Below are 24,298 nucleotides of genomic sequence, written 5' to 3'. Positions count from 1 at the left end.
AGGGTCACTAAAAGCACTTCAGGGGTGCCAGAGATGGGAGAGGCCCAGTCGATAAACAAAGTCCTGTGGGATTTTCAATCAGCTTCAATATGAGCCATTTTCTTTGACTCTAATGTCTTTCTTGGTACTGCCTGTTCTTTTTAATGCTCAGAGGAAGTCCGAATTACTGATTCACGAACATAGAGTTTTACAGCTTGCATGAAACTATTTTCAGGTTAATTCTCAATTACACCCTTAGTCTCGGAGGGTCAAATTGTTTGGTTTCCAGTGACTTCTGTGGTTGTACCTGTGGTTACCCACTGAGCTCTCATCTCTCTTGCTTATCTGATAACAGGCAAATGGGGAAAGAGCTTTTAATACCCCCAAAAAGGGGAAGATTGGTAATTAGTTATTCACCACATGGAATCAGGCCAGGTCACCTAACTCAAAAAGGAAAACAATCTGGATATTGTACTTTGGGGTGCCTTTTACAGCAGATTTTGGTATTACAAGCCTCATCTGGATTTGTTTTCTATCTTTTTTTTTTTTTTTTTTAAAACCAGGTCAAACCATTAAAAACTGCAGAAGAGAAAGCAACTTTAGCTTCTTCTAAAAATTGTCATTTTCATGATTGCTCCCAACTGCGCCCAGGGAGTGTTCTATCCCTGTCTCGGCGCAGCAGAGAGGGGATCCTTTAGAAAAATGGCTGAATAACTGAAAGACTGAAGCAGAAATAACAGCTCAAACGGTGGGGTCGCAGCGCCGAGACAGGAAAGGAGGAGGAGGCGCGGCCTCGCGCGGCACTGCCGCCGCGGAACTTCTGCAAAAGCGAGCCCGCGCCTTATCAGCGCTGCGCAGGCCTGCGGTTTTCTCGCTCTCGCAACCCGGCTTTAACTGCCGGTTTATTTTTCGACAAACAGGATGCCTCCATCTGAGGCTGTCAGCATCCGGGCTCTCTGAGAGAAAAGAGGTAGTGCGGCCCCACCCGCAGAGGCAAGGCCCTGGGGCTGTTTCAAGAAGCTTCCCAGAAAAAAAGTGAAAACCCTGCAGGTGCAGCCTCCAGGAGAGGACAAGACGGGTGGGGAGGCAGGCTGGGGGGTGGAGGTGAAACCTGCGCCCCCACCCCCGAAACCGATTCCACTGCCCATCTCTGCAAGCACCCCGAGGCAGAGAGGCTGTGAGTTCGAAAACAACCCAAACCTTGTGTGGCTGGCTGGTGATTTAGGACAAACTTGAAAGTGCGTCCAGTCACCTGGGCCCTGGTTAAAATGCAGACCCCAATTCAGCAGGCCACAGAGGCTGGGCAATGCAAGCCATGTGTGACTGGTGCTAAGTCAAAATTTGGCAGTTCGAACCTTGGAAGAAAGTCCTGGCCAACTGCTTCCATAAAGATTGCAGACAAGAAAACCCTATGGAGCACTTCTCTCCTGTAACACACGGTGTTGCTGTGAGTCAGAGCTACTCCAAGACATCTGCCAACAGCAACGATCCAACAGGTCCGGGTTGAGGCCTGAGATTCTGCATTTCTAGTAAATTTCCAGGCGATGTTTTTCTAAGGACCATAGTTTAAATGACAAGGTTTTGGGAGATTCCTGTGCCATCATTCTAGATGAATTTCCGGTTGCGAGTTTCTGTATGTGCTCCAAGCTACTTGCTGAGGGTCCCCCGTTATTGTAAACCCTGATGGATGCTATGCAAGAATTTAACATAGAGTTGGATTTATTCCCAAGGCTCGGGTTTAACACGAGCCTCCAAGCTAATGGAAAAGTAAATCCTCGTATGCTCAAGAGGGAAGGGAAGATTGAAACAGTTAAGTGATTTTTTAATCCCAGCTGGGATACACCCTCCAGGACTCAGGAGAGTCTAGAGTTGGTTTGGAGCCAAGACATGGTGGGGGCGGGGGGAGGACATGAGAGAGAAATAAATCCAAACGCAGGAGCCCATTCTGTGTAACAGTATAGAATTTGGAACCCATATTTGGAGTATTTTGGACCCAACTTGGGAGTCCCTGGGTGGAGTAAATGATTAAGTTCTAGGCTGCTAATGGAAAGGTTGGAGTTCACCCAGGGGTGCCTTGGAAGAAAGACCTGGTGATCTACATCCAAAAAATCAGACACTGAAAACCCATGGAGCACAGCTGTACTAGGGCACACTTGGGGTCACTATGTGTTGGGGCCCAGGCCGACTTTGACACCAGGTAACAACAACAGACCCAATCTGATCTCAGATTAGCTTTGGATCTTGTGGCATGCACTTTAAAATACATGTTTTTTAATCAAATTTAGTCATTTTTAAGTAGTATCGGAGAACAGAGAATAGACTGGAAATTGGTAGTACTGAAGTACAGCCATACGCATGGACTCACCCTCTAGAGTGTGTAGATAATGCCAGAGGCGACACTAGCCTTCAGAGGTAGACACAACAGGCTCTGCTAAGTCTTGCTTGGCCTGAAAATCTCACGACGATTCCATTTTCACTTCATCAAAAGTGGGCAATCGCTTCCTGTTATAGAGTGTTTCTCAAAGGACAGCTGAGACCAGCGTTGCTAAAATGCAGATTCTCGGGTCCTGCATGCCTCAAAGCCTTTCAGGGTGGGCCGGGAATCTACATTTTAGCAACAGCTCCAGGGGATTCCCATGTTCTGTCAAGTTCAGGACCCACAAGTCTGCAGGCGAGAGTCCAACCTTCTTACTTCAGTGTTCAAAGATCTGGCTCCTGTGTGGCAGTCCGCTGAGCTCAAGAGACTTGTTTGCTACCTTGTATCTCTACTTGACTGGCTGCCTCACTCATTCCATCTCCTTTGGTTCCCCGTCCCTGGTATAAAATGACCCCACCATCCTCTCTGAGAAGGACAGTGGTGGTTCAGCAGTGGAATTCTCACCTATCGTGCAGGTGCAGGGGACCTGGGTTTGATTCCCAGCCAATTCACCCATGTGCAGCCACCACCTGTCTGTCAGTGCAGGCTTTCGTGTTGCTATGATGCTGAACAGGTTCAGTGGAGCCTCCAGACTAAGATGGACTAGGAAAAGGCCTGGTGGTTCACTTCCTATCAGCCAATGAAAACCCTGTGGATCACAAGGGTCTGATCCACAACCGTCATGAGAGGGCGGAGGATCGGGAGCCGTTTGTTCCACGGTACTGTGCATGGGGTCGCAGCTAACGACGATAGCAGCAGCTAGCAACAACATCCTCTCTGAGGCCACCTCAGACCAGGCCCTTCGCTCAGCAGCAATCAGCCCCTGTCCTCTGGTCTGTGTTGGCTCTTGTGTGGCTGCTGATTCGACTCTCATTTTGTTCACTGAGTATTTTACATGTGCGGGCTTTGCCTAACTAGAGTGCAAATTCCTCGAGGGCAGTTTCATGCCATATAACCAGTCTCTGTGTTCCAGGCCATTTCCTAATGTGCTGTACAAATGCTCACTCAGACGTACACATCAACGGTTCAGGAGATTTGTTATTGTCATTGGGTGCCATTGAGTGGATTCTGACTTGTAGCGACACTATATGACAGAGTAGAACTGCCTTACAGGGCTTCCTAGGCTGTATTCTTTACAGGAGCACCTTGCCAGGTCTTTTCTCCCGAGGAACTGTGGGGGGTTTGAATGACCTTTCAGTTAGCAGCCAAGCGCTTTAGTCCCTGCACTACCAGGGCTCCTTTCAGGAAATTGACTGATGGGTTATTGTTAACATGTTTTACAGGTGGGATTAAGCAGCCACACGCTCTATGGCTCTAGGATCCAAAAGGAAACAGGAGTGGTGGTGAGATGGCCATGAGAGCACGATTATAAGGTCATGCAAGAGACAGAGGAGGGGGGGAAAGGGAGTGTACCTCCCCACCCCGCCCTGTCTCGAAGCTGCACACATTGCAGCAAGAAAGATTCCTTTTGTTCAACGCAAGTTACATCTCTCTTGAAACCTATTTCACCTAGTCCAGAACCACAGGAAGGAGGTTTGCTCTTCACTCTCATTGCCTGTGAGAGGATGAGTTCTCGAGTCCTGGCCTCTCCCCACTGTCTCTTGGGCTCTGGCAGGTCTTTCTCCTTCCTTCTTGCCTGATTGGCACTCAGCTCAAATGCCCAACTTCAAACTCAGGTTAGAGCAAATATCAGTGCATGACCTAGGGCAGGCCCTTTTGTTACTACGTTTTCGCCTTAATTTTTTTTTGATGGAATGTGTTTTCTGTGTTGGAATGCATGTTTACTAATTGAGTGTGTTTAAATTTTTGGTTGGTAACATGGATTTTGAGAAATATGATCTGGTAATGCAAGCCACCAATGTGGTAAGTGGCACCGCAGCACCTCCGATCTGTGGTGTGACATCATACCAATGAGAGCTACATAGAGAATTCATTGTGGGCACCTTTCCATTAGGTTGGAAACCCTGGTGGCACAGTGGTTAAGAGGTACGGTTGCTAACCAAAAGGTTGGCAGTTCAAATTCACCACGTGCTCCTTGGAAGCTCTATGGGGCAGTTCTACTCTGTCCTCTAGGGTCGCTATGAGTTGGAATTGACTCCATGGCAACACGTTTTCCATTAGGTCACATGGGGAACCTCTGGTTTTCCAAATATGACCGAGAAAAACCAAAACAAGCCCATCAGGGCTCCCTATCACACAGGAAAGCCAAAATTATGCTTGCAAGCCTTACTCACAGAAATAAAGGGAGGGAAAAAAAGTGAAAGTTTACAAAACTAGCACATTCAGGAAGCATCACCTAATAGAATGTTCAAGCTACACAGCAATGAGGCTCCAATTCCAGTCTGCTGAGCTTCACACATTTCAAAAGGGACCCACCTTCATGCTCAATGCATTAGAACTGGAATAACGCCTTACTTCTGAGGTCCGGAGGCATAAAAAGTGGCTGGCATACTGATTACACCAATGGCGAGGCAAGAATCTTACCAGTGAACCACCAATGAACCCCAGTCCCTTTGTTCAGGTGTATTTCTTGGAGAAACACTCGCTGGTGTTCCAGGCTCCCCCTTGCTTTTGTGTGCAGGCCCCTTCACTGAAGTCCTAGCCAGATGTCCCCTGCTCTTCTGGTCTCCCCTGTTACCCTCCAATCCTTAGCTTCTCTCGTAAGGGAATCTATTAGCCTCTGTAGGAGGGCCTTCCTGCCTGGACTTCAGGCATATCCCTGTAGGCCATCTGGTCAACCTCTTGACCAGTGGTGCCCCTGGCTCTGCCCCCAGGACTCCTGTTTTCCCCTTATCTCTTCTCTCCAGTCTTTGATCTAGTATCTCCAAAGGCTGTGCTTAGCTCCGACGCATTGTGCTTGGTTCTCTTGTCTTCTATCTGCCTTCTTTCTTTTCCTCTAATACTCAAAGTCCTCATGATAGTCTTCAGATTGTCTGTTTAAGGTGATAGCTCCCTCCTCCACATAATACAGGGTTAGGATTCCCTTTGATAACTTTAAGGTGCTCACAGTAGATTCAGGACCGTGAAAGGCTTTGGGGATCCCCATAATTTTTAGGCCTTTCAGATTCTCCATTTACTCTTTGACAGGTACGTATGTTCCTCTCTAAAGACCACATACAATCCTAGGGAGGGGGAACCTTCTGGAGAGTAAAACACCAGAGCGGAAGAAAGGGCAGAAACATATCTCTATAGCTGTAACCCTGGTGATAGAAGAAGACTGAATTTCTCAATCTTGGCACTACTGACATTTGGGCCCAATAATTCTTTGTTGTTGGGGCTATTCTGTGCATTGTAGGATGTTTACAGCATCTTTGGTCTTTACTTAGTAGATACTGGTGCACCCCCCCCCACACACCAGTTGTGACGATCAAAAATGTCTCTAAACCAAAAACCAAACCTATTGCATCTGAGTCGATTCTGACTCATAGCAACCCTATAGGACAGAGTAGAACTGTCTCATAGGGTTTCCAAGGAGTGGTTGGTGGATTTGATTTGCTGACCTTTTGGTTTAGCAGCCAATCTCTTAACCACTGTGCCACCGGGGCTCCAGAATGCCTCCAGATATTTCTAAATGTGCCTGAGGGAAAAATTACCCCCTCGGCTCTCCCTTAAAACTTCAGTTAAGAACCACTGGTCAACGATGTTCTAAGATGACAAGTATGAAGAAGGAGTGAGGAGTGAGGAAGAACTGCTCTGGCAAGAAGTTTCCAATATGTATGATCTAAATAAATGAATCGAGAGCCTGAGCAAGCAGACCCATGAGAAGGAGAACAAAGAGATCAAATCTTAAGAACAAGTATGCAAATTGTGAAGATAAGTAGGCATTATTTGGGCAAAGTGTCCACTAAGGAACATTCTGGAACAGAAGAATGAGGTCAAACTCTGACAGGCTCTTTCTTAGCTGCAGAAGTGGCTGTTGACAGAGGTGTGTGCTTCCAGCTAACTCCAGGCCTGGCAGATGGGATCTAAGTGCAGGGGACTTTCCGGGAATAGCCAGGTCTGTCAGGAGCCCCTGATCCCACAGATGTTCAGCAGGTGCTGGTGGCCTCAGGAATGGAAGGAGAACGCACATTTGTACCACTGCCTGCCAAACACTTCACTGTAGAAAATGTTGCCCTACCTTGAGAGATCAGGAGAAAGGGGGTGCTGGGCATATTGGGCTGGATGCCTGGTGGAGCCATCCATGCATCCACTCAGCTTCTGGAGAAGTCCCCAAGGTAGGTGAGACAGAGAACTTATTGACAAATCTGTAAGTATCCAGCTGGTTCCCTTTTTTGAAAAGGAAAATCAAGGGATTGAGTTCTCCTTGAGGAGAAAACAAAGGAGTAGGGGGCATCTTTTCTATTGTTCTTTGATTCAAGCCTTCAAAGTAATCCAATAGGAAATGTAAGTAAGACTTTTTACTAGTCCAGTGACTCTCTGGTTTATTATAAATTCTCTTGGTCACTCACCTTTGTTGTTCCACATGGGTATTCAATTTAAAGCATGAACCAATCAACTCAGGAACAGAAAGAAGCCCCTCAGCTGTGCCATGTTTCTCATGTCCTTTTCCAGCCCCCCATTAGGGACACCCACAGGAGTACCAGACAACACCCTTTGGACAAGAGTGGAACCAGCCTCATGCTGCCTGCTACTCTCTGCTCTAATACCCTGTACACTCCTTTCTACCCTTATCTACTCACAGGAGATAAGGGGAAAACCTAGTCTGGAGTGAGGTCCTAGTCATTTGCTTCCTGCTGTGGTTGTTGTTGGATGGATATCACTGTGTCCTCTTTTGCTTATACCTACTGGGGTTTCTACACCTCAGCACTAAGCATAGGGCTCATGGAACTTCATCTGTCTATCTATCCACCCATCCATCCATCCATCCATTTGTCCATCCATCCATCCATCTATTCAGCCATTCATCCACTCTTCCTTCCATCTGTCCATCTGTCTGTCTGCCCACTCATCCATTCATCCATCCATGCATCCATCCATCCATCCATCCATGTATCCATGTATGCATGCACGCATCCATCCATGCATGCATCCATCCATGCACGCATCCATGCATGCATGCATGCATCCATGCATCCATCCCTCCATCCCTCCATCCATCTATCCATCCATCCATCCATCCATCCATCTAACATTTGTTGAGTGCCCACATCCTGCCAGATGCTACAAATAAAGAGAATAAATGAAACATGGGCTCATCTCTCAAACAGCTCAGAGTATCTATGAGAATACAGAAGATCTTACTTACATTTTGGTAAGTGCTAAAGTAGATATATAAACTGAATAAAATATAGGCAACTAGACTGTGGCTCTTTGCCTGAGCTCCCAGTGGGACGAGAAGACTTGGCCATCAGAGCATGAAGCACCCTTTGACTGAACTTTGTCTCACTGAGGGTTCTAGTAACTCTAGTACCAGAAATTATGGGAGAATTGGAAATTATTCGATGGAGCATGGAGAAGTGTCCTTTCAGAGGGTATTTGAAAATATCATGTAGAAAAGTGAAATTGAATATGCTTTGGGATTTCTGAATGACTTTGTAATTGTCTTTATTTAGAGATTGTGTAGGGTTTAAGGAGATGTGTACAGGTGCCAAGTTGTCAAGGGGTGGACTGTGATGGTTAAGGTTGTGTGTCAACTTGTCTGGGCCATGATTCTCAGTGGTTTGGCAGTTATGTAATGATGTAGTTATCCTCCATTTTGTAATGTAATGTAATTATCTCCATGATGTGATCAGCCAATCAGTTATAAGGGGAATTTCCTCGGGGGTGTAACCCATATGGATGTTGCAGCAAAGCTCACTGGCTTTTGCTCACTCTGGATCCTGGACTTGGCTCATCATCATCTGACCTCTAGTTCCTGAGACTTGAGCCAGCGGCCTGCTGTATTGTCTGCTGATCTTGGAATTCATTGGCCTCCACAGCCTGTGAACCAGTGGCCTGCTATCTGACCTGCTGATCTGGGGTTCCTTAGCGTCCACAGATACATGAGTTAGGAGAAGCCTCCAGCCTGACACCTGACCCACGGACTTGGGAATTGCCAACCTCTACAACCTTGTGAGTAATTTCATTGAGATAAATCTCTCTCTGTGTCTCTTTCTCTTTCTCTCTCTCTCTATACACACACTTCACTGGTTTTGCTTCTCTAGAGAACCCAGCCTAACCACAGATGGGTGTTGGAGTGTGCAGAAGATCCAGCACCAGGGCCCACCCAGGGCCAGGACTGAGACCCCAGTTCAGGTTTCTGACTCAGCCCAAGGCTCCTGCTGCTGCACTCCTGTCCTCATCCCACACATCTGCCATTTGCTGCCAGGAGTAAAGGGATCCAACCTGCATTAGGTGCCCAAGTGCAGTCACCGAAATGGCAGAAATGAGTCCACTTTCGGAGTTGGTTTGCAGTAGTGTGACACAATCTTGCTTTTGCCAAAAGTAAAGATGGTTTGAAACACTTACTGATGAAGGTCAAAGACCACAGTGTTCAGTATGGATTATACCTCAACATAAGAACATGAAAATCCTTATAACTGGACCAATTATCAACAACATGATAAATGGTGAAGAAATTGAAGTTGCCAAGAATCTCTGTCTTCTTGGATCAACAATTAATGCCAATGGAAGCAGCAGTCAGGAAATCAAATGAAGTATTACAGTTGCCCAACCACCTGGAAGAGATCCATATTTGTGCCCGTTCCAAAAAAGGTGATCCAACAGAATGCAGAAATTATCAAACAATATTATTAATATCATAAAAAGTAAAATTTTGCAACATCATGATAAGCAGAGAACATATTGAAATTGTCAAGAATTTCATTTTACTTGGATCCACAATCAATGCCCATGGAAGCAGTAGTCAAGAAACCAAATGACATATTGCATTGGGAAGATCTGTTGCAAAAGACCTCTTACAAATGTTAAAAAGCAAAGACATCACTTTGAGAACTAAGGTGAGCCTGACCCAAGCCATGGTATTTTCAATCACCTCATCTGCATGCAAAAGCTGGACAATGAATAAGGAAGAGTGAAGAAGAATTGATGCATTTGAATTATGGTGTTGGTGAAGAATGTTGAATATACCATGGACAGCCAGAAGAACGAAAAACTCTGTCTTGGAAGAAGTACAACCAGAATGCTCCTTAGAAGCAAAGATGGCGAGACTACGTCTCACATACTTTGGACATGTTATCAGGAGGAACCAGTCCCTGGAGAAGGATATCATGCTTGGTGAAGTAGAGGGCTAGTGAAAGACAGGGAGACCCTCAAGAAGATGGATTGACACAGTGGCTGCAATAACGGACTCAAACATAGCAACAATTGAACAATTGTGAGGATGGTGCAGGACCAGGCAGTGTTTTGTTCTGCTGTTCATAGGGTCACTATGAATTGGAACTCACTCAACAGCACCTAACAATGTAGTAACGATATATATGTATATGTATACGTATACGTATACATATACATATATATATACACACATATATATAAACTTGCTGCCGTCGAGTCGATTTTGACTCATAGCGACCCTATAGGGCAGAGTAGAACTGCCCCATAGAGTTTCCAAGGAGCGCCTGGCGGATTTGAACTGCTGACCTTTTGGTTAGCAGCCATAGCACCTAACCACTACACCACCAGAGTTTCCATATATATGTGTAATATATATGTAATTTTTTTTTTTATATATATGTGGGATATATATATCCCAACTCATGGTGACCCCATGTGTGTCAGAGTAGAACTGCACTCCATAGGGTTTTCAAGGCTGTTGCCATTCAGAAATAGATGACCAGGCCTTTCTTCTGAGGTGCCTCAACGTGGTAGACTTAAATCGCCACCCTTTCAGTTAGCCCCTGATTTCCTTAATGGTTGGCACCATCCAGGGACTTTGATAACAGCAACAGCTAATATTTATTGAGCATATGCTATGTGTCAGGCACCATGCCAAGCATTTTTTCTCGTGTTACCTCATTAAATCCTTTGCACAACTCTGGGGTAGGTACTCTTGTTGCTATTCCCAGTTAATTGTAGGGAGTGAGGCAGGCAGGGGTTAGTAACTTTAATCAGATCAAGGTGAGATGGACTGACACAGTGGCTGCAATAATGGGCTCAAACATAGCAACAGATGTGAGGATGGCGCAGGACCAGGCAGTGTTTTGTTCTGTTGTACAATGGGTCGTTATGAGTCGGAACTGACTCGATGGCACCTGACAACAACAAAGTGTGTAAAGAGGAAAATGGGAGAACAAAGCAAAACCAGTTTCTAATTAAAAAGGCAAGTTAGGGTGAAAAGGAGAGTCTGTTATGACTTCTAGAATGTACTAGAGGCTTCCCGTATGCCAGGCAGCACTCTAGGTGTCTCTAATTCGGTCCTCATGGCAATCCCATGAGGTGTCATCATCTCATTGTACAGAGGAGGAAAGGGAAGCACAGAGCAGTCACAGTGTCTGCTCCATATGACTCAGTGTCTAGGGGCAGAGCTGGCAGTGGGGCACAGGTGGTCCCACCCTACAGGCTGCATCCATGTTGTAGGGGAGTCTGAATGGAGTGGGAGAGCCAGAGAGGGGTCCCCATCCTACTAGCAGGGTGGCTGGGGGTGACTCTGAACCACTACTTGCCCCATTTTCCTTCCTTTATGAGCTTTTTAAAATCAAATGGTGATCAACGACGGTACTTCCTAGCCTTATTTTCACAGCACTGTAGTAACAGAAATACCACAAGTGGATGGCTTAAATGAGGTGACCTCTGAGCGGTGTGGGTTCTAAACCTAATCCCTTCTGAGTGGTAGGTTGTTAAAAAGAGTAGAACAGTCGCAGAGACACAGAGGAAAAACAGCCTCCACAGGAGGACCCGTCTCTGAGCCGAGGAGCCAAGCAACGCAGGGGGCCATCGACTTTCAGCCTCCAGAACTATGAGAAAATGAATTTCTGCTCTTTAAACACCCCCCTCCCCCGGCCCTGTGGTGTTTGTTACAGCACCATTAGGGAACTAAGACAGACTTGAAAGAAGACGACCATGGAGATTGCCCAGGGACTGTAAAAGCAGGAGGGAGAGAAGTAAGACCGGGACTGGCTAGGTTCTGGGGTGAGTGCAGCTTGCTCTAAATAAGCACGAAAAGGGAGTTTTCTGAGTCACAAGGTGTCTTAGTCATCTAGTGCTGCTGTAACAGAAATACCACAAGTGGATGCCTTTAACTAAGATAAATTTATTTTCTCATAGTCTAGTGGCTAGTAGTCCAAATTCAGGGCATCAGCTCCAGGGGAAGGCTTTCTCTCTCTGTCGGCTCTGGAGGAAGGGCCTTCTCATCAGTCTTCCCCCGGTCTAGGAGTTCTTGTGCAGGAACCCCAGGTCCAAAGGGCGAGCTCTGACCCTGGAACTGCTTTCTTGGTGGTATGAGGTCTCCCCTTTCTGCTTGCTTCTCTGTCCTTTTATTTCTTGTAAGATAAAAGGTGGTGCAGGCCACACCCCAGGGAAACCCCCTTTACATTGGATCAGGGCTGTGACCTGGGTAAGGGCGTTATAATCCCACCCTAATCCTCTTTAATGTAAAATTACAATCACAAAATGGAGGACAACCACACAATACTAGGAATCATGGCCTAACCAAGTTGACACATATTTTTGGGGGGACACAATTCAATCCATGATACAAAGACACCCAAAATATAACCTCCAGTTTATACTATGGAGTTTTGATTTCCCATCAACTGCACACTCTGTGGAAGAAAAGAAGCCCCTTTGAGGTGTCTGAAGCATCACCTTTTTAAAGGTGCTTCATTATTTTATCTTATTATTATTTTTTTTATGGCTGAGAATAAGTAGCTTGAGCCTCTTTTAATTTGTCCCCATTAAGATGTTCACACAGCAACCATTAGAGAAGATGGGGCTCCCTGTATCTGCAGGGTGCTGGCTATAAGCTGGCTTTGCGGGAGGGTAATTAATTCTTGCACCCTTTGCCACGTGGAGGCTGAGGAGAAAGGGAAGGAACTTTCTGTGACTCTGTGGTGACTGGTTGTAGAACAATCAGATGAAAAATGCCTTTCATACAAATAGGGTTAAAGAAAAAGAAAGAAAAAAAAAAAACCTCAAACCCAACTACTTGAAAAAAACGATTTGTGATGATGTCAGAGGGTTGATGACTTGGAGTTCTGAAAGACAAAGTTTCTGTAGAAAGACAGACAGGCCCTCGAGTAAGGGTGCCTCTCTCTCACTGTGCAGCTGGCAACCAGCGGTCCTGGGGCCCTGTTTTCAGGGGGATGGAGGCTTCTTGCTGTCCCAGCTGGCTCAATCCCTTCTGAGTGGGATTTTTGTTTCAACCACAGGAGTAACTAGGTGTCAGGGGTCACGGAGGTGCTGGCCCCCGGGTGTTCCTGACCTCCTGAGAGATGGACTAGGTGGGTAGCTGGAGTGTGGGGCCCCAACTGCTGGGCAGAACTTTCCATGGCTTCCTCTTTCCTTGGGCCTAGGGGCCTGGACTAGGAAAGGGCAAGAGAGGCTTGCAAAAACCAGTCACTGTTGAGTCAATTCCGACTCATGGTAGCCCTGGGTGTGTCAGAGTGGAACTGTGCTCCGTAGAGTTTTCAGGGACTGATTTTTCAGAAGTAGCTCACCAGGCCTTTCTTTTGAGGCACTTCTCGGTAGACTTGAACCTCCAACCTTTCAGGTAGCAGCCCAGCACATTAGCCATTTGCACCACTCAGGGACTCCAGGAGAAGCTTAGCGTGTTGGGCCCGCTACGTGAGGAAGGAAGCTCTCAGTCTCAGAGCTCTCCAGGTGCAAAGTCAGCCCTGGTACGACCCAGACAGTCAGCGCCTTCTTAAGTTTTTCCTCTGAGGCACCTAGCTTGTCTCCCACTAGTCACACCCCTACAGGTCCCTGGGCTGGGAGGAAAGGCCTAGCGATGGTTTCTCCTGGCCAGCACTGCAGCATCATCTGAGAACCTGGTAGAAATGCAAATTCTTAGGCTCCTTGCAGAGTTACTGAATTAGAAACTCCAGGGCTAAGGCCTGGTATTTGTATTTTAACCCTTCCATGCCCGGCAGTACATATAGTAACCAGGAACTTTTTCAGCCTCTGGAGTTTATTGGTACCGCTGGAGAATGCATGCTGCCACGAGGCAGGGGACTTTAGGACTTTAGGACTGCTGGAAACCAAAGAAATGGGCTTGTGCTGCATATGTACCACTAAACACTTAGGACAGACTTGTGGGAGGGGGCAAGAAGAAAAATCCATACTACCTACCAAAAATTCAGACACACTCCATGATTCAGCATGCTTCCATTAATGAAAACACATGATATTAACAAAAAATTCAAAGCAGAAAATAACTAGGTCACCGAGGGGTTGAATAAGGCCCCCTGGTGATTCTGATGCATGTCAAGTCTGAGCCACACTAGCTTAGAGGAGCTTCCTCTTCCTTTGTGGGCTGCCTGGGGATCTTCTAGTGTCTCCCCAGGTTGCAGTTCTGACTTCGGGACGGGGCGCTGTGAGGGTAAAACTGGGGCAGGAGGAGATGTCACCATAGTGGGGACCTGAAGCCATCTAATACAGTAGAGTCAGGAAAGCTGCCTGGGGCAGTGGGCGGTGCCCGGCGTGCAGGGAGAGCTGAGGTCCAGGCCCCATGGTGTCACCCATTTTCACCATGATAAATATCCCAGCAGTAAAAGGGGCTAAAACGAGAAAGAAAACCCCTGAAGGAGAAAAATATATATTTTTTTCCTTCCTCATAGTTCCTCCAGACCCTTGCATGGGTTTTACACATATCCGTGGCTTCAGATTTTGTAAATTATATACATTCAAGGTGGGTTAATGTCAATTTCAGATATAACTGTTAGCGATGTGGAAGGAGCACCCAGATGCAGCCTGTGGATGGTGTGGAGTGAAGGGCTTGATAAAACTAGTTCAAAGTGTCATAAAAAGCACAGCAAACTGGGGTTGGCATTAAAACTGCCCCCAGGAAAAAAAATTCCGCCCAACGTATTTTAGCTAACCTGCATTCTGTTTTGTACACTTTTGAGACTAATAAAAAAGCAAACCTTGAAAGCTTATATGCTATAAACTTGTGAGCAGAAGAAGGAAGTTCCTGCATTGAACGACGAGACTGCCCCTCTGACAAATTTTTAAAAACAAACAAACAAAAAACCCAAATCCATTCCCTTGAGTCGATTCCAGCTCATAGTGACCCTGTAGGACAGAGTAGAACTGCCCCATAGGGTTTCCAAGGAGCACCTGGTGGATTTGTGACCTTTTGGTTAGCAGCCATAGCTCTTAATCACTATGCTACCAGGGTTTCTGATGACATTTTAAGACCCCTCAAAAACACACAAGGATGGAATGTGATCACAGAATACCATACAGTGTTTTCGGCACTTTAATTTACTTTTGTTCACTTTTTTTTTAATACACTTTTATATAGCTAGTTAACTACTGCAACATTCTCTAGATCTTTCTTTAGACTCACTGCCATTGAGTTGATTCTGACTCATAGCGACCCTACAGGACAGAGTAGAACTGCCCCACAGGATTTCCAAGGAGCACCTGGTAGATTTGAACTGCAAAAAAAAAAAAGAATCTGACATCCTATACATTTGCTAAAAAACTTAAGTGCTCATCAAGACCAATACACACCCCAAGAAGAGGTAAGACAGGTTGACTGGATGGTGTTGCTCCCTGGCTATATTTGATTAATTACCCACATCTCACAATTTCATTTTCTCTCAGAGATCAGAAATGGTTCTTTTTAGGCATCATATCTTCATGGTGGAGTCTCTGGGTGTTGTAAATGATTAATGTGTTTGGCTGCTAAACAAGAGGTTGGAGGTTGAAGTCTACCAAGAGGTACCTTGGAAGAAAGGCCTGGCTATCTACTTCCAAAAAATTAGCCACTGAAAATCCTATGGAGCACGGTTCTACTCTGACACACATAGAGTCACTGCGAGTTAGAGTTAACCCAAGAGCAAATGGTGTATATAACATAGCGTTAGACTCGAGCGTGCTTCTGGGCATTGACACTGAACGCAGGTAGGACTTTGACTGCCAGTAAACTGGCTCCCTACCGTGCCCATCTCCTGTCCATTTTGCTTTTAGAAAATCAAGAATAAATGGTCACTCCCAGCATCCATCTGCAACTTTCAGGAAGGACCAAAGGAAGAGGTCTGAGTTTCTCTGCATGTACTTTCAAAGTACTGCTGACACAGAAAACAAATCATATGAAATGTAACCGGTAATGCTCAGCCTGCTTGGGAAGGGTCTTTGTTGCCAGGTGGGCAGAGGCTGCACCAGGCCCACCCGACATCCTTCCAACCCCCTTGCCCTTGCTTTCCTCTACTCTGCAGGTGGGAACGTGATGACTCTGTTTTCCTAGGCACCTGCCAGCCAGCCACTGCCTGCGACACAGTTCTGGCCCAAGAGATCCGTAAGCATACATTTGCAGGGAAGAGCTTCCCTTCCTGAATAAAAGGCCAAGCTCCACAAGAAGAAGGGTGGAGAGCTCCTCTCACCCTCCTGCCTGAAAGATGTGTACAGGGTGGGGCCGCCTCCCACAGGCTCAGCATCCTGGGCCTCACCGAACACCCTGGCAGCTTTCTCCTGAGCCACCTGTCGTGGGAGGCAGGCCGCTGTAGTGGACTTTCCCTTCTGTGCAGCAAACAGGATTCTCACTGAGAGACCCAAGGAAGAGCTTTACTCTCTTTCTGTCATTGAAACACAATGTATTGCTCAGTCATCTATGAGATACTTGGTTTCTTTCTCCATCTTAGCTCCTTTCTTCCTTTCTCTGGTATCATTCAGAGAGTCAAAAGAAGAAAAGGAAAGAAGGAGGCAGGAAAGCCAGGAGGACAGGGGAGAGACAGGGAAAGAGAAAGGGAAGGAGGAGAAAGAAAGAGAGAGAAAGAGGAAAGGAGAAAGTGGAAGAGTAGGAGGAAAAAGAGCTGAAAGAGACAGAGAGACACACAGAAAGGAAAAAGAAGAAGGTGAAGAAGAAAGAGAGAGAAGAGACAGGGGTCGGGGTGGAGGGAGAGAAGAAAAAAAAATTTTTTTTTTTTTGAGAGAAAAGGAGGGATCAATTTAGAAAGCTAAGAACGTAAGTTGTCCACCAAAGACAAAATCAGTATGAATCAGAGGAGCAGTCAAGCTTACCTCTGCAGCTCGTGAGTTACGTGGGGTTCGGAAGGCTGTTGTGTGTTCACCTGAAGTGCTCCCTGACTGTGCTCAAGGTCTGCACAGGTCTCAGGGGGGAATGCTCCATTTCTACCTCTCAGTGGCAATGTAGTTTTCATATTTTTTGGGGGGGAAGAAAAAAAAGCCCAAGAAACACACATCAGCTTGGCTTCAGGACTGTTTTACTCGGCAAAAAGGAAGGAGGACTGCAGGAAGAGTGCTTTGCAGGTTTGCGGGTCTGTTCAGGCACCACAGCAGTTTCTGAAGTTCTCTGAAGACTAGGAGTTAGGGGAAAAATCCAACTGAGATAATGTGCAGAAAATGCCTGGCGTGTTTGAAATGGTAGGATAGCTATTTCCTATCAGAAAATGAAATATAGATACATTCTAAAAAGTATTTGCTTCATGTTGTTAAACTAAGAAAATTTGGAGTATGTTTTGTGGTACACTGACCGGTTCAGATTTTGGACAGGAGCTCGGGGATGATTTTAAGGCAAGCTTGTCTAGACCATTGTGAAGCCTGTTTGCAGCAGAACTTAGAGGACACACAGAGACATTTATTGACTCATCTAGGTCACTAGGAAGTTACCTGAGAAGCCGAAAATCTGCTCGAGCTTCCTGTGCAGCCCCTTCCCCCGCCCCCAAGAAGACAAACAGCCAAAGCAACCTTCTTTCTGGGCTTTTAGAAACTAGTTAAAGCCTCCCAGGAATGATCAGGAGTCCTTAAGAAGCTGGGGCAATTAGCAGTCTGTCAGAGCCCTGAAGAACCTGTGTGTAGTTCAATGGGCAAAGTGGCTTCTTCATTAAGAAGAACCTTCCAGAAAATAAAGCTGTCTCAGGGCACTTAATGTAGAGAAATAGCTCTGTCATTGCCAGTGTTTTCAGACCTAAGATTTACGTTACAACAAGCCCCAATTGGCCTCGATATTTAATGCTAAACTTGTTAGCCAAGTTACATGAAGAGCTTTCTCTTGCTTTCTGTCCTCCCTTTGGGCACTTACATGTGGAGGAAGGATGTCAGGATGTTAAAAAAGCCATCATGTGGACCAGCTTGCTCACCAGCTCCCCAACACCATGTGGCTACCGCAGCTCTTCCTTCACCCAGGCTGTTTCCATTGGAGACCAGCCTTACTTTTTCTCCGTGTTTCCATCCTCCCCATCTTCTTTCCAGCTCCTGTTGTCCTGCTGGGCATTGCAGCCTCTCTTCTCCTAGCGTGAACAGTGGTTGACCACCATCTTAGCTAAATGAACACTGAGAGCCATGGCCAATATTTACTGTTCACTTTTTATGGCCTGGGTACTGTGCTGAGCCCACCACCCGTCTGTCAGTTGTCGTCCTGTGGTGGCTTGTGTGTTGCTGTGATGCTAGAAGCTACAACACCAGTATTTAAAATACCCAGCAAGGTCACTCATGGTGAACAGGTTTCAACAGAACTTCCAGACTAAGACTAGGAAGAAAGGCCTGGTGATCTTCCAAAAATAGCCAAGGAAAATCTTGTGGATCAGGGCAGAGCACTGTCTGACTTGCTTGCTTTGGACACGTCATCAGGAGGGACCAACAGCTGGAGGAGGACATCATGTTTGGTGAAGTAGAGGGCCAGCAAAGGTGATGGAGACTATTGAATAGACGGATTGACACAATAGCTGCAATAATGAACATGCTGGTGATTGTAAGGGTGATGCAAGACTGGACAATGTTTTGTTCTGTTGTGCATAAAGTCATTATGAGTCAGAGCCAACTTGGCAGCTAACAACAATGACTGTGCTAAGCACTTTGCAAAGTTAATCTAGTCCATGTGTCTCCCTGAAAGATAGGTACTCCTACTAACCTCATTTTACAGATGGGGAAACTGAGGCTCAAGAGGGAAGCTGCTTTATGCAATCTGACTGTTGTTCAGGCAATTCCAACTCATGGTGACCCCATGTGTGCAGAGTAGAACTGCTCTATGGGGTTTTCAAGGCTGTGACCTTTTGGAGGAACCTCACCAGGCCTGTTCTCTGAGGCACCTCTGGGTGTTTCTGAACTGCCAACATTTCAGCCAGTAGTTGAGCGCTTCACTGTTTGTGCCACCCAAGGACTCCTATGCAATTGAACTAGAGCCAGAAAAGAGGAAAAGAAAGGAAAGGCCGGTGCTGTGTGTGCCCCCTCTTCAGACTTCCTGGGGCTGCCTTTTTCTAATAATTGCTCCTGCAGGCTCCCAGGACTAGCCTGCAGCCCAACACTCCCCTGAGCCCCGATTTTCTATTCAAGTCTGTGCAGGTTGAGTGGCCTTGTAGGCCTGCCTCTGTCTGAGCACAAGGCCCAGCCCTGCTTTCTCCAGATCTCCTCTGAGCATGCATTTCAGATCTATTTCCAGAGAACATAGGAAGCTGCTGGTAACTAATTAGCTTCCAAAAGTTGGAACCAGCTTCCGGCTGTGTGAATCTTGGGTCAGCTGCAGCTTCTGAAGATGCTTTCTGCTGCTGTTGCTCATTGTCACTAAACTTGATGTGAGACCAGGTGTGCAAGGCCTTCTGGGGCCCCTCCTCCTGGGGCCTCTCCTCACCCACACCCCTGTTGGTGAAGCCTACCTTTGGGGGGGATTGAAAATGCAGAGACATTCTCCCTGAGAGAAGCAGAGCCAAGGACAGTTTCTTTTGGGGACTGCCTTTTGCTCTTCTTAAAATACGTACATTTTAAAACATCTCAAAATTGCTGTGTTGTTTTCAAATGCATCTTAGCGTGCAAAGGGCCTCGATGGCAAAGAGTATGAGTACAAATTTAGGTATTTTTAACACTTTTTTTTTCTCAGTTTCAAAATGTGTGGGCAGTTTCAGAATGCAAAACTCCACCTCAAACTGGAGGAACTGGGGTCTGATTCTCCACCATCTAGGACAGCACCCAGGGTGCCTTGTCCCACAGTTGCCTTGTGGGTCAGATTTGCAAAGAGACACATTGTGTCTGATGCCCAGTTAATGCTTCCCTTGCACCTGCAGCTTCCGAGAGTGTAAATCCTCCACAGGACCAGAAGAAGTGTCTTGATGGCTCTTCTGAGCCTCACGGCACACTGACACAGAAAAGCACCTTCATACCTTCCCTTTTATTCCACAAGCCCCTCAGAAAGACAACTCTGACGGCGGAGCACCGGCCCTGAGAAGAGGAGAGGCAAGTCTGCCGTGCTGAGATTTTTACCTGTGGTTCTAGGAACTCAGAGACATGTCAGTGTCAGGCTTTGCACAGACCACGAAGCCACTTCTAAGAACAAGGCTACCTGAGGCATTCTGCAAACACGAGCATGTGTCGTGGCTCTCCCTCTTCACAACTACCCTGCTCTCTTCACGGCAACGTCGCGCTGTGCAAGGACAGCAGACCCTAAAGGTGTGTGGTAATTCCAGGGAATTGCAGTACTGCCTTATCTTCTTGCTAAGCACACCAAGGGAGGCCCTGGTGTGGTGTGATAGAAGCCGCTCTCTGTGGTAGACCACATGCAGTTCCCATGCCAGTCTCCGAGAGTCCTACTCGTCCTGTGAAGGGAACAATGGTTTCTGGGCCCCACCCCTCTTTTCCCCCCAATTTCCACATGGGTATCTTGCTAAAAATGAGTTATGGATTTCCTCCTGTGAGGACTGCATGGGATGATAAAGTAACATCCCAGGAAGAAAACACGACTGTTATTTCCCCTTGCAGCTCCGAGCTGCAGTTGGGGAGGGAGGGAACTCACGCTGTAAATTATGTCTCTGCTGTTGCCAGCCATGCACAATGGACCAAAATGCTGCCTGGTCCTGTCTATCTCCATGATCAGCTGTGGACTGGGCTGTGGTGACCCATGGGGTTTTCACTGGCTGATTTTTGGAAGTAAATCTCCAGGCCTTTCTTCCTAGCCCATCTTAGTCTGGAAGCTCTGCTGAAACCTGTTCAGCATCAAAACAACATGCCAGCCTCCACGGACAGGTGGTAACGATACATGAGGATCAAACCTGGGTCTCCCACGTGGAAGCCTGGAGTTTTGCCAAATTGTTGGCACCACTCATGGCCAGGCTGTGTACACAGCGGAGGAACTCTGGAGGAGAACAATTTGTCGGAGAGGATGGTGGTAGAGTCTTCTGGCATCAGGCTATGTCCAGATGGTACCAAAAACAATGACAGTTCGCCCCCCTCCAGCTCATGTGAGTGTGTGCACAGCCACGCAGACGCTTTAAACGCTTATGTCCTTGGGTCACTCTGATAAAGGTACCCAGGAAATTGCCAACATTTCACTTAGGTTGTCTGGGATGAAATCTCGATGTTATATTATTTAGAGATTTCGAAAGGCCTTGAGTTCCATTTACCAAAGGAGGCATGAAAAGACCTTTCCAGATTAGACCTCCTGAGTCTTAATGTATTGAGTTCTGGGCCCTCTCAGACCCGCCAGCCTTTGACAGCAGGCAGCCGAGTGTTGACTGTCCATGGGGGCAGGGACCATGAGGCTGTGCTTGGGGCTCCTTCTATTTCCTGATGTCTGCACAGGTCACTGTGTCCTTCACTGCCCTTCCCGTAAGGCCAGCTCCCAAGGCCAGGGCTACGTACCGAAATCCAATCTATTGCCCAGTGGAACGTTTTAAAATTTCCTGAATCTGCCTTCCTGAGCTGATAACATAGGAAACAATCCACGTTTGCAGAGGGCCTGAAAGCTGAGGCAAGGCAGGAAGACCGTTTTCTCTTATACTACAAATATTGCTTCCTTAGCTTGTTAGCAGCCCAGAGGAAATGCAGCCGGGGGCAGTCTGCAGCTTTTCCACCCCGGCCCTCGTCTCTGCCGACCGGGCCGACAGCGCGGCAGCGACGGTGACTCATTCCTGTCCACATGATTCAACTTCACTAAAATGTCCTCAGCTGCCAGTAAAGCAGCTCTCTGAAACCCTTTAATCTGAAGCTTGGAATCGCTTAACGACTTGCTTTTCTCCCTTCTCCCTAAATGCTGCCCTCCCTGCCCCCAACACATACACACACATCTTTGTCATGTTTTTAAATTTCAGGGGCCCGGAAGCCTGGGAGCTCTGTGGCATTCACAACCTCGGTGTTGTGACAAAGAGCCTGACAAGCCCTCTGCCTTCCCTGCTCTCTGGGTTGTATGAATAAATAATGAGTCACAGATACTATTTGGGTGTGCGGGAGGGTTTGCAGCCAGAAAATCCACTCTCCCCGCCCCCCCCCATTCCACGCCAGCTCCGCCAAACCACCTACCACACTCTGCGGGCACCAGTCAAAGTGCCTGCCCTGGCACCTCGCAATGCCTTCGCGACATTTCTATGTTATTTTTGTGTTTGCCTAAGCCCAGCCCGCTTTTCCCATCAAAGGTACACACAACACACACGCACACACATACTCACACACACACAGCTCAGCTCCAGCTTTGCACATTTCACGAGGCTGTTGCAAAAACGCAGACAGGCTTTCCACACTGGCTGTTCCTATTAGCAAGCGGGCAATCTAACGACCGAAGCCCAGAGCTGTGAGAAGGCGCCACCCGGGAAACTTCTTCATTGCTCTTTGTGAGACTCCTGTACGCGACCACCTGCTTGCTTTTCCTCTGGGAAGGTGCCTTTTTGCACTGTGGCTCCGATGAGCTGCATAGCACTGCCCTGCCCTCACGATTTTAGCTTAAAGAATCTGTCCAGTTCCTGTAATCTCTGCCCTTTGGAGACAGCCGAGTTGCCACTTGGCCCCTGCAAGCCTCCTGGCTGATCTAACAACGTGCTTGTGAGCGCGTCTCCGCCTCCTGCCCCATGGCCCCAGTCCTTGCTGGCTGTCTGCATGTGGCTGCTACAACCCTGAGCAGTCTGCAGCCTGGGCCACACAGCATGCTGAATTAAGGACAACTCAGACAGTCATACCGGGCAAGGAACAAAAAACAAAACCCAGAGAGCATCAGACAAGCTTCGTAATCTCCAGGACTTTAAACAGGAGCAGCCCAGCTTACTAGTACTTGACAACGATCTCACGTACCCATGGACACTTCAACAGCTTAACTAAGTATTTATTAAAACATTTTTGAAGCACTGCCATTTGATGAATAAGTAATCCAATAGCCTTGTAATCATCCGCCTCCGTCTGAATTCCTCCCACAAAACCGACGGGGATCTGCAGGCGGGATCCCCACCCTGCCATTTCATTATATGCAAAGCTGGGCAAAAGTAGATACTCAAAGACCGGCGTACTCACCTCTCATGAAGCACTGTGGGTATGAAGGAAATGACTCAAATATGCTGTCCGAAGCCATCGCTTCCTCCTGAAATGCACACTCTTCTCAAGGCAGGGGACTAAGTGATTTCTTTACCTTAGGAGCAAAAACCAAGAGCGGTCACAGTTGTAACCTCACCCCCTGTCCATGGCACCCCACGTCTCTTTTTTTCCCTCAACAACCCCTGGCACTCCCGGAGCCCTATGAAAAATGTACCTTTGCGAAAACAAATATTCAAATTGTTAAAGATTAAAAAAAAAAAAAAAAAGTGGTGGCTTGGCTGTGGGTTAAGGATGCTCGCCGCCCTGCGAAACCCTGTGGTTTGCAGTCTGTGTGATTCGTCCTGCCTGCTGACCACTGTGCTCAGACTTCTGTCACTGCCAGGATACCCAACTTGTGGTTCTGTGGTTGTTGATGAGGCCCCAAAGAAGTTTTCACACAACCCAAATTACAAATATAACTGTTCCCCTTTCCACAGCCCATCACCATTGGCTCTTGACAGTCATGTGACCCAAGTGATGTCAATTTTTTTTTTTTTTTTACATTCTGAGCAATGCCCTTCCTTTCCTCCACCTGCCCTCCCCCCGACTATAAGAAAAGAGTGGAGTAGACTTGATGAGAGCGGGAACGTAGGAAAAAAATGACTCAGTCGCTTGCTCTGTCACTGGTCTTTGCTGATTTAGTACAACGCGGCTCCTGTTGTTGTTATTTGTGGTTTGGGGAACTACTGATTGTTTTGATAAAGGCTTCACTACTGCTTATTCAACAGCAATTCTGCCCTGGCATCAGGCTGCTGCTCAGACAGGATGTGTATCCCATCCTTTAAAATGCTAGGCTTCAGCTCGGGTAGGTTCAGGCCTTGGTAAAGAGTAAAACAGCATCCGTGAAGCTGTAAAAAGAAAAGGACAATAAAAAAACACGTTTTGGTGAGAATCTGACCCCTAAAGTGTTCTAGAAATTCACCGGTAATTTGAAATCTGAAAAAGGAAAGCGTTTTAATTTTGTGATAAACCATTTTAATAAAATCAAAATTACGTGGTTTATTTCTCCCTGAATGAACATCTTTTAGTTAAAGGGAAAAAAATTATAGTAGTCTCTTCATAAGTGCATGCACACACACACACATTGCAACTAAGGAGCTTAAGGAAGACAAAGAAAAGAGCGATTCAGTGTTTTGGGGTCAAACAGTGGCTACTCCAAAGCTACAACTATTTATTTTTTGCTTTTGCCTATGGAAGACCAATTACTAGAAAAGGACATCATGTTTGGTAAAGTAGAGGGCCAGCGAAAACGAGGGCAACCAGTGAAACGGATCGACACGATAGCCACAACATGCCCTCAAACATTCGACGATCACGAAGATGGTACGGGACCAGCCAACGTTTCCCTGGTACCCTCCACTGCTCTGACTACGTCCGAAGCACCAAGGAGCAGTCTCCTCTGTTACCCCTCCGCTGTTCTGACTACACGCGGAGCACCAGGGAGCAGTCTCCTCTGTTACCCCTCCGCTGTTCTGACTACACGCGGAGCACCAGGGAGCAGTCTCCTCTGTTACCCCT

General features: G+C 46.9%; 1 protein-coding gene across 1 annotated transcript in view; it reads right to left on the bottom strand.

Annotated features, from left to right (window-relative positions):
• Positions 1–23,169, bottom strand: part of RUNX1 (RUNX family transcription factor 1) — a 297,632-nt gene extending 274,463 nt beyond the window's left edge. The window contains exons 1-2 of the mRNA XM_049858276.1: positions 22,956–23,169; positions 22,721–22,835 (exon numbers count right to left, since the gene is read on the bottom strand). Of these exons, the coding sequence (XP_049714233.1) occupies positions 22,721–22,778 (58 nt within the window). The 5' untranslated portion in view covers positions 22,779–22,835; positions 22,956–23,169. The remainder of the gene's footprint in view (positions 1–22,720; positions 22,836–22,955) is intronic.
• Positions 23,170–24,298: the final 1,129 nt, after the last annotated feature.

The sequence above is a fragment of the Elephas maximus genome, chromosome 18, assembly GCF_024166365.1.
Source record: "Elephas maximus indicus isolate mEleMax1 chromosome 18, mEleMax1 primary haplotype, whole genome shotgun sequence".
Lineage (NCBI taxonomy): Eukaryota > Metazoa > Chordata > Mammalia > Proboscidea > Elephantidae > Elephas > Elephas maximus.
This window is presented reverse-complemented; position numbering and strand designations above follow the sequence as displayed.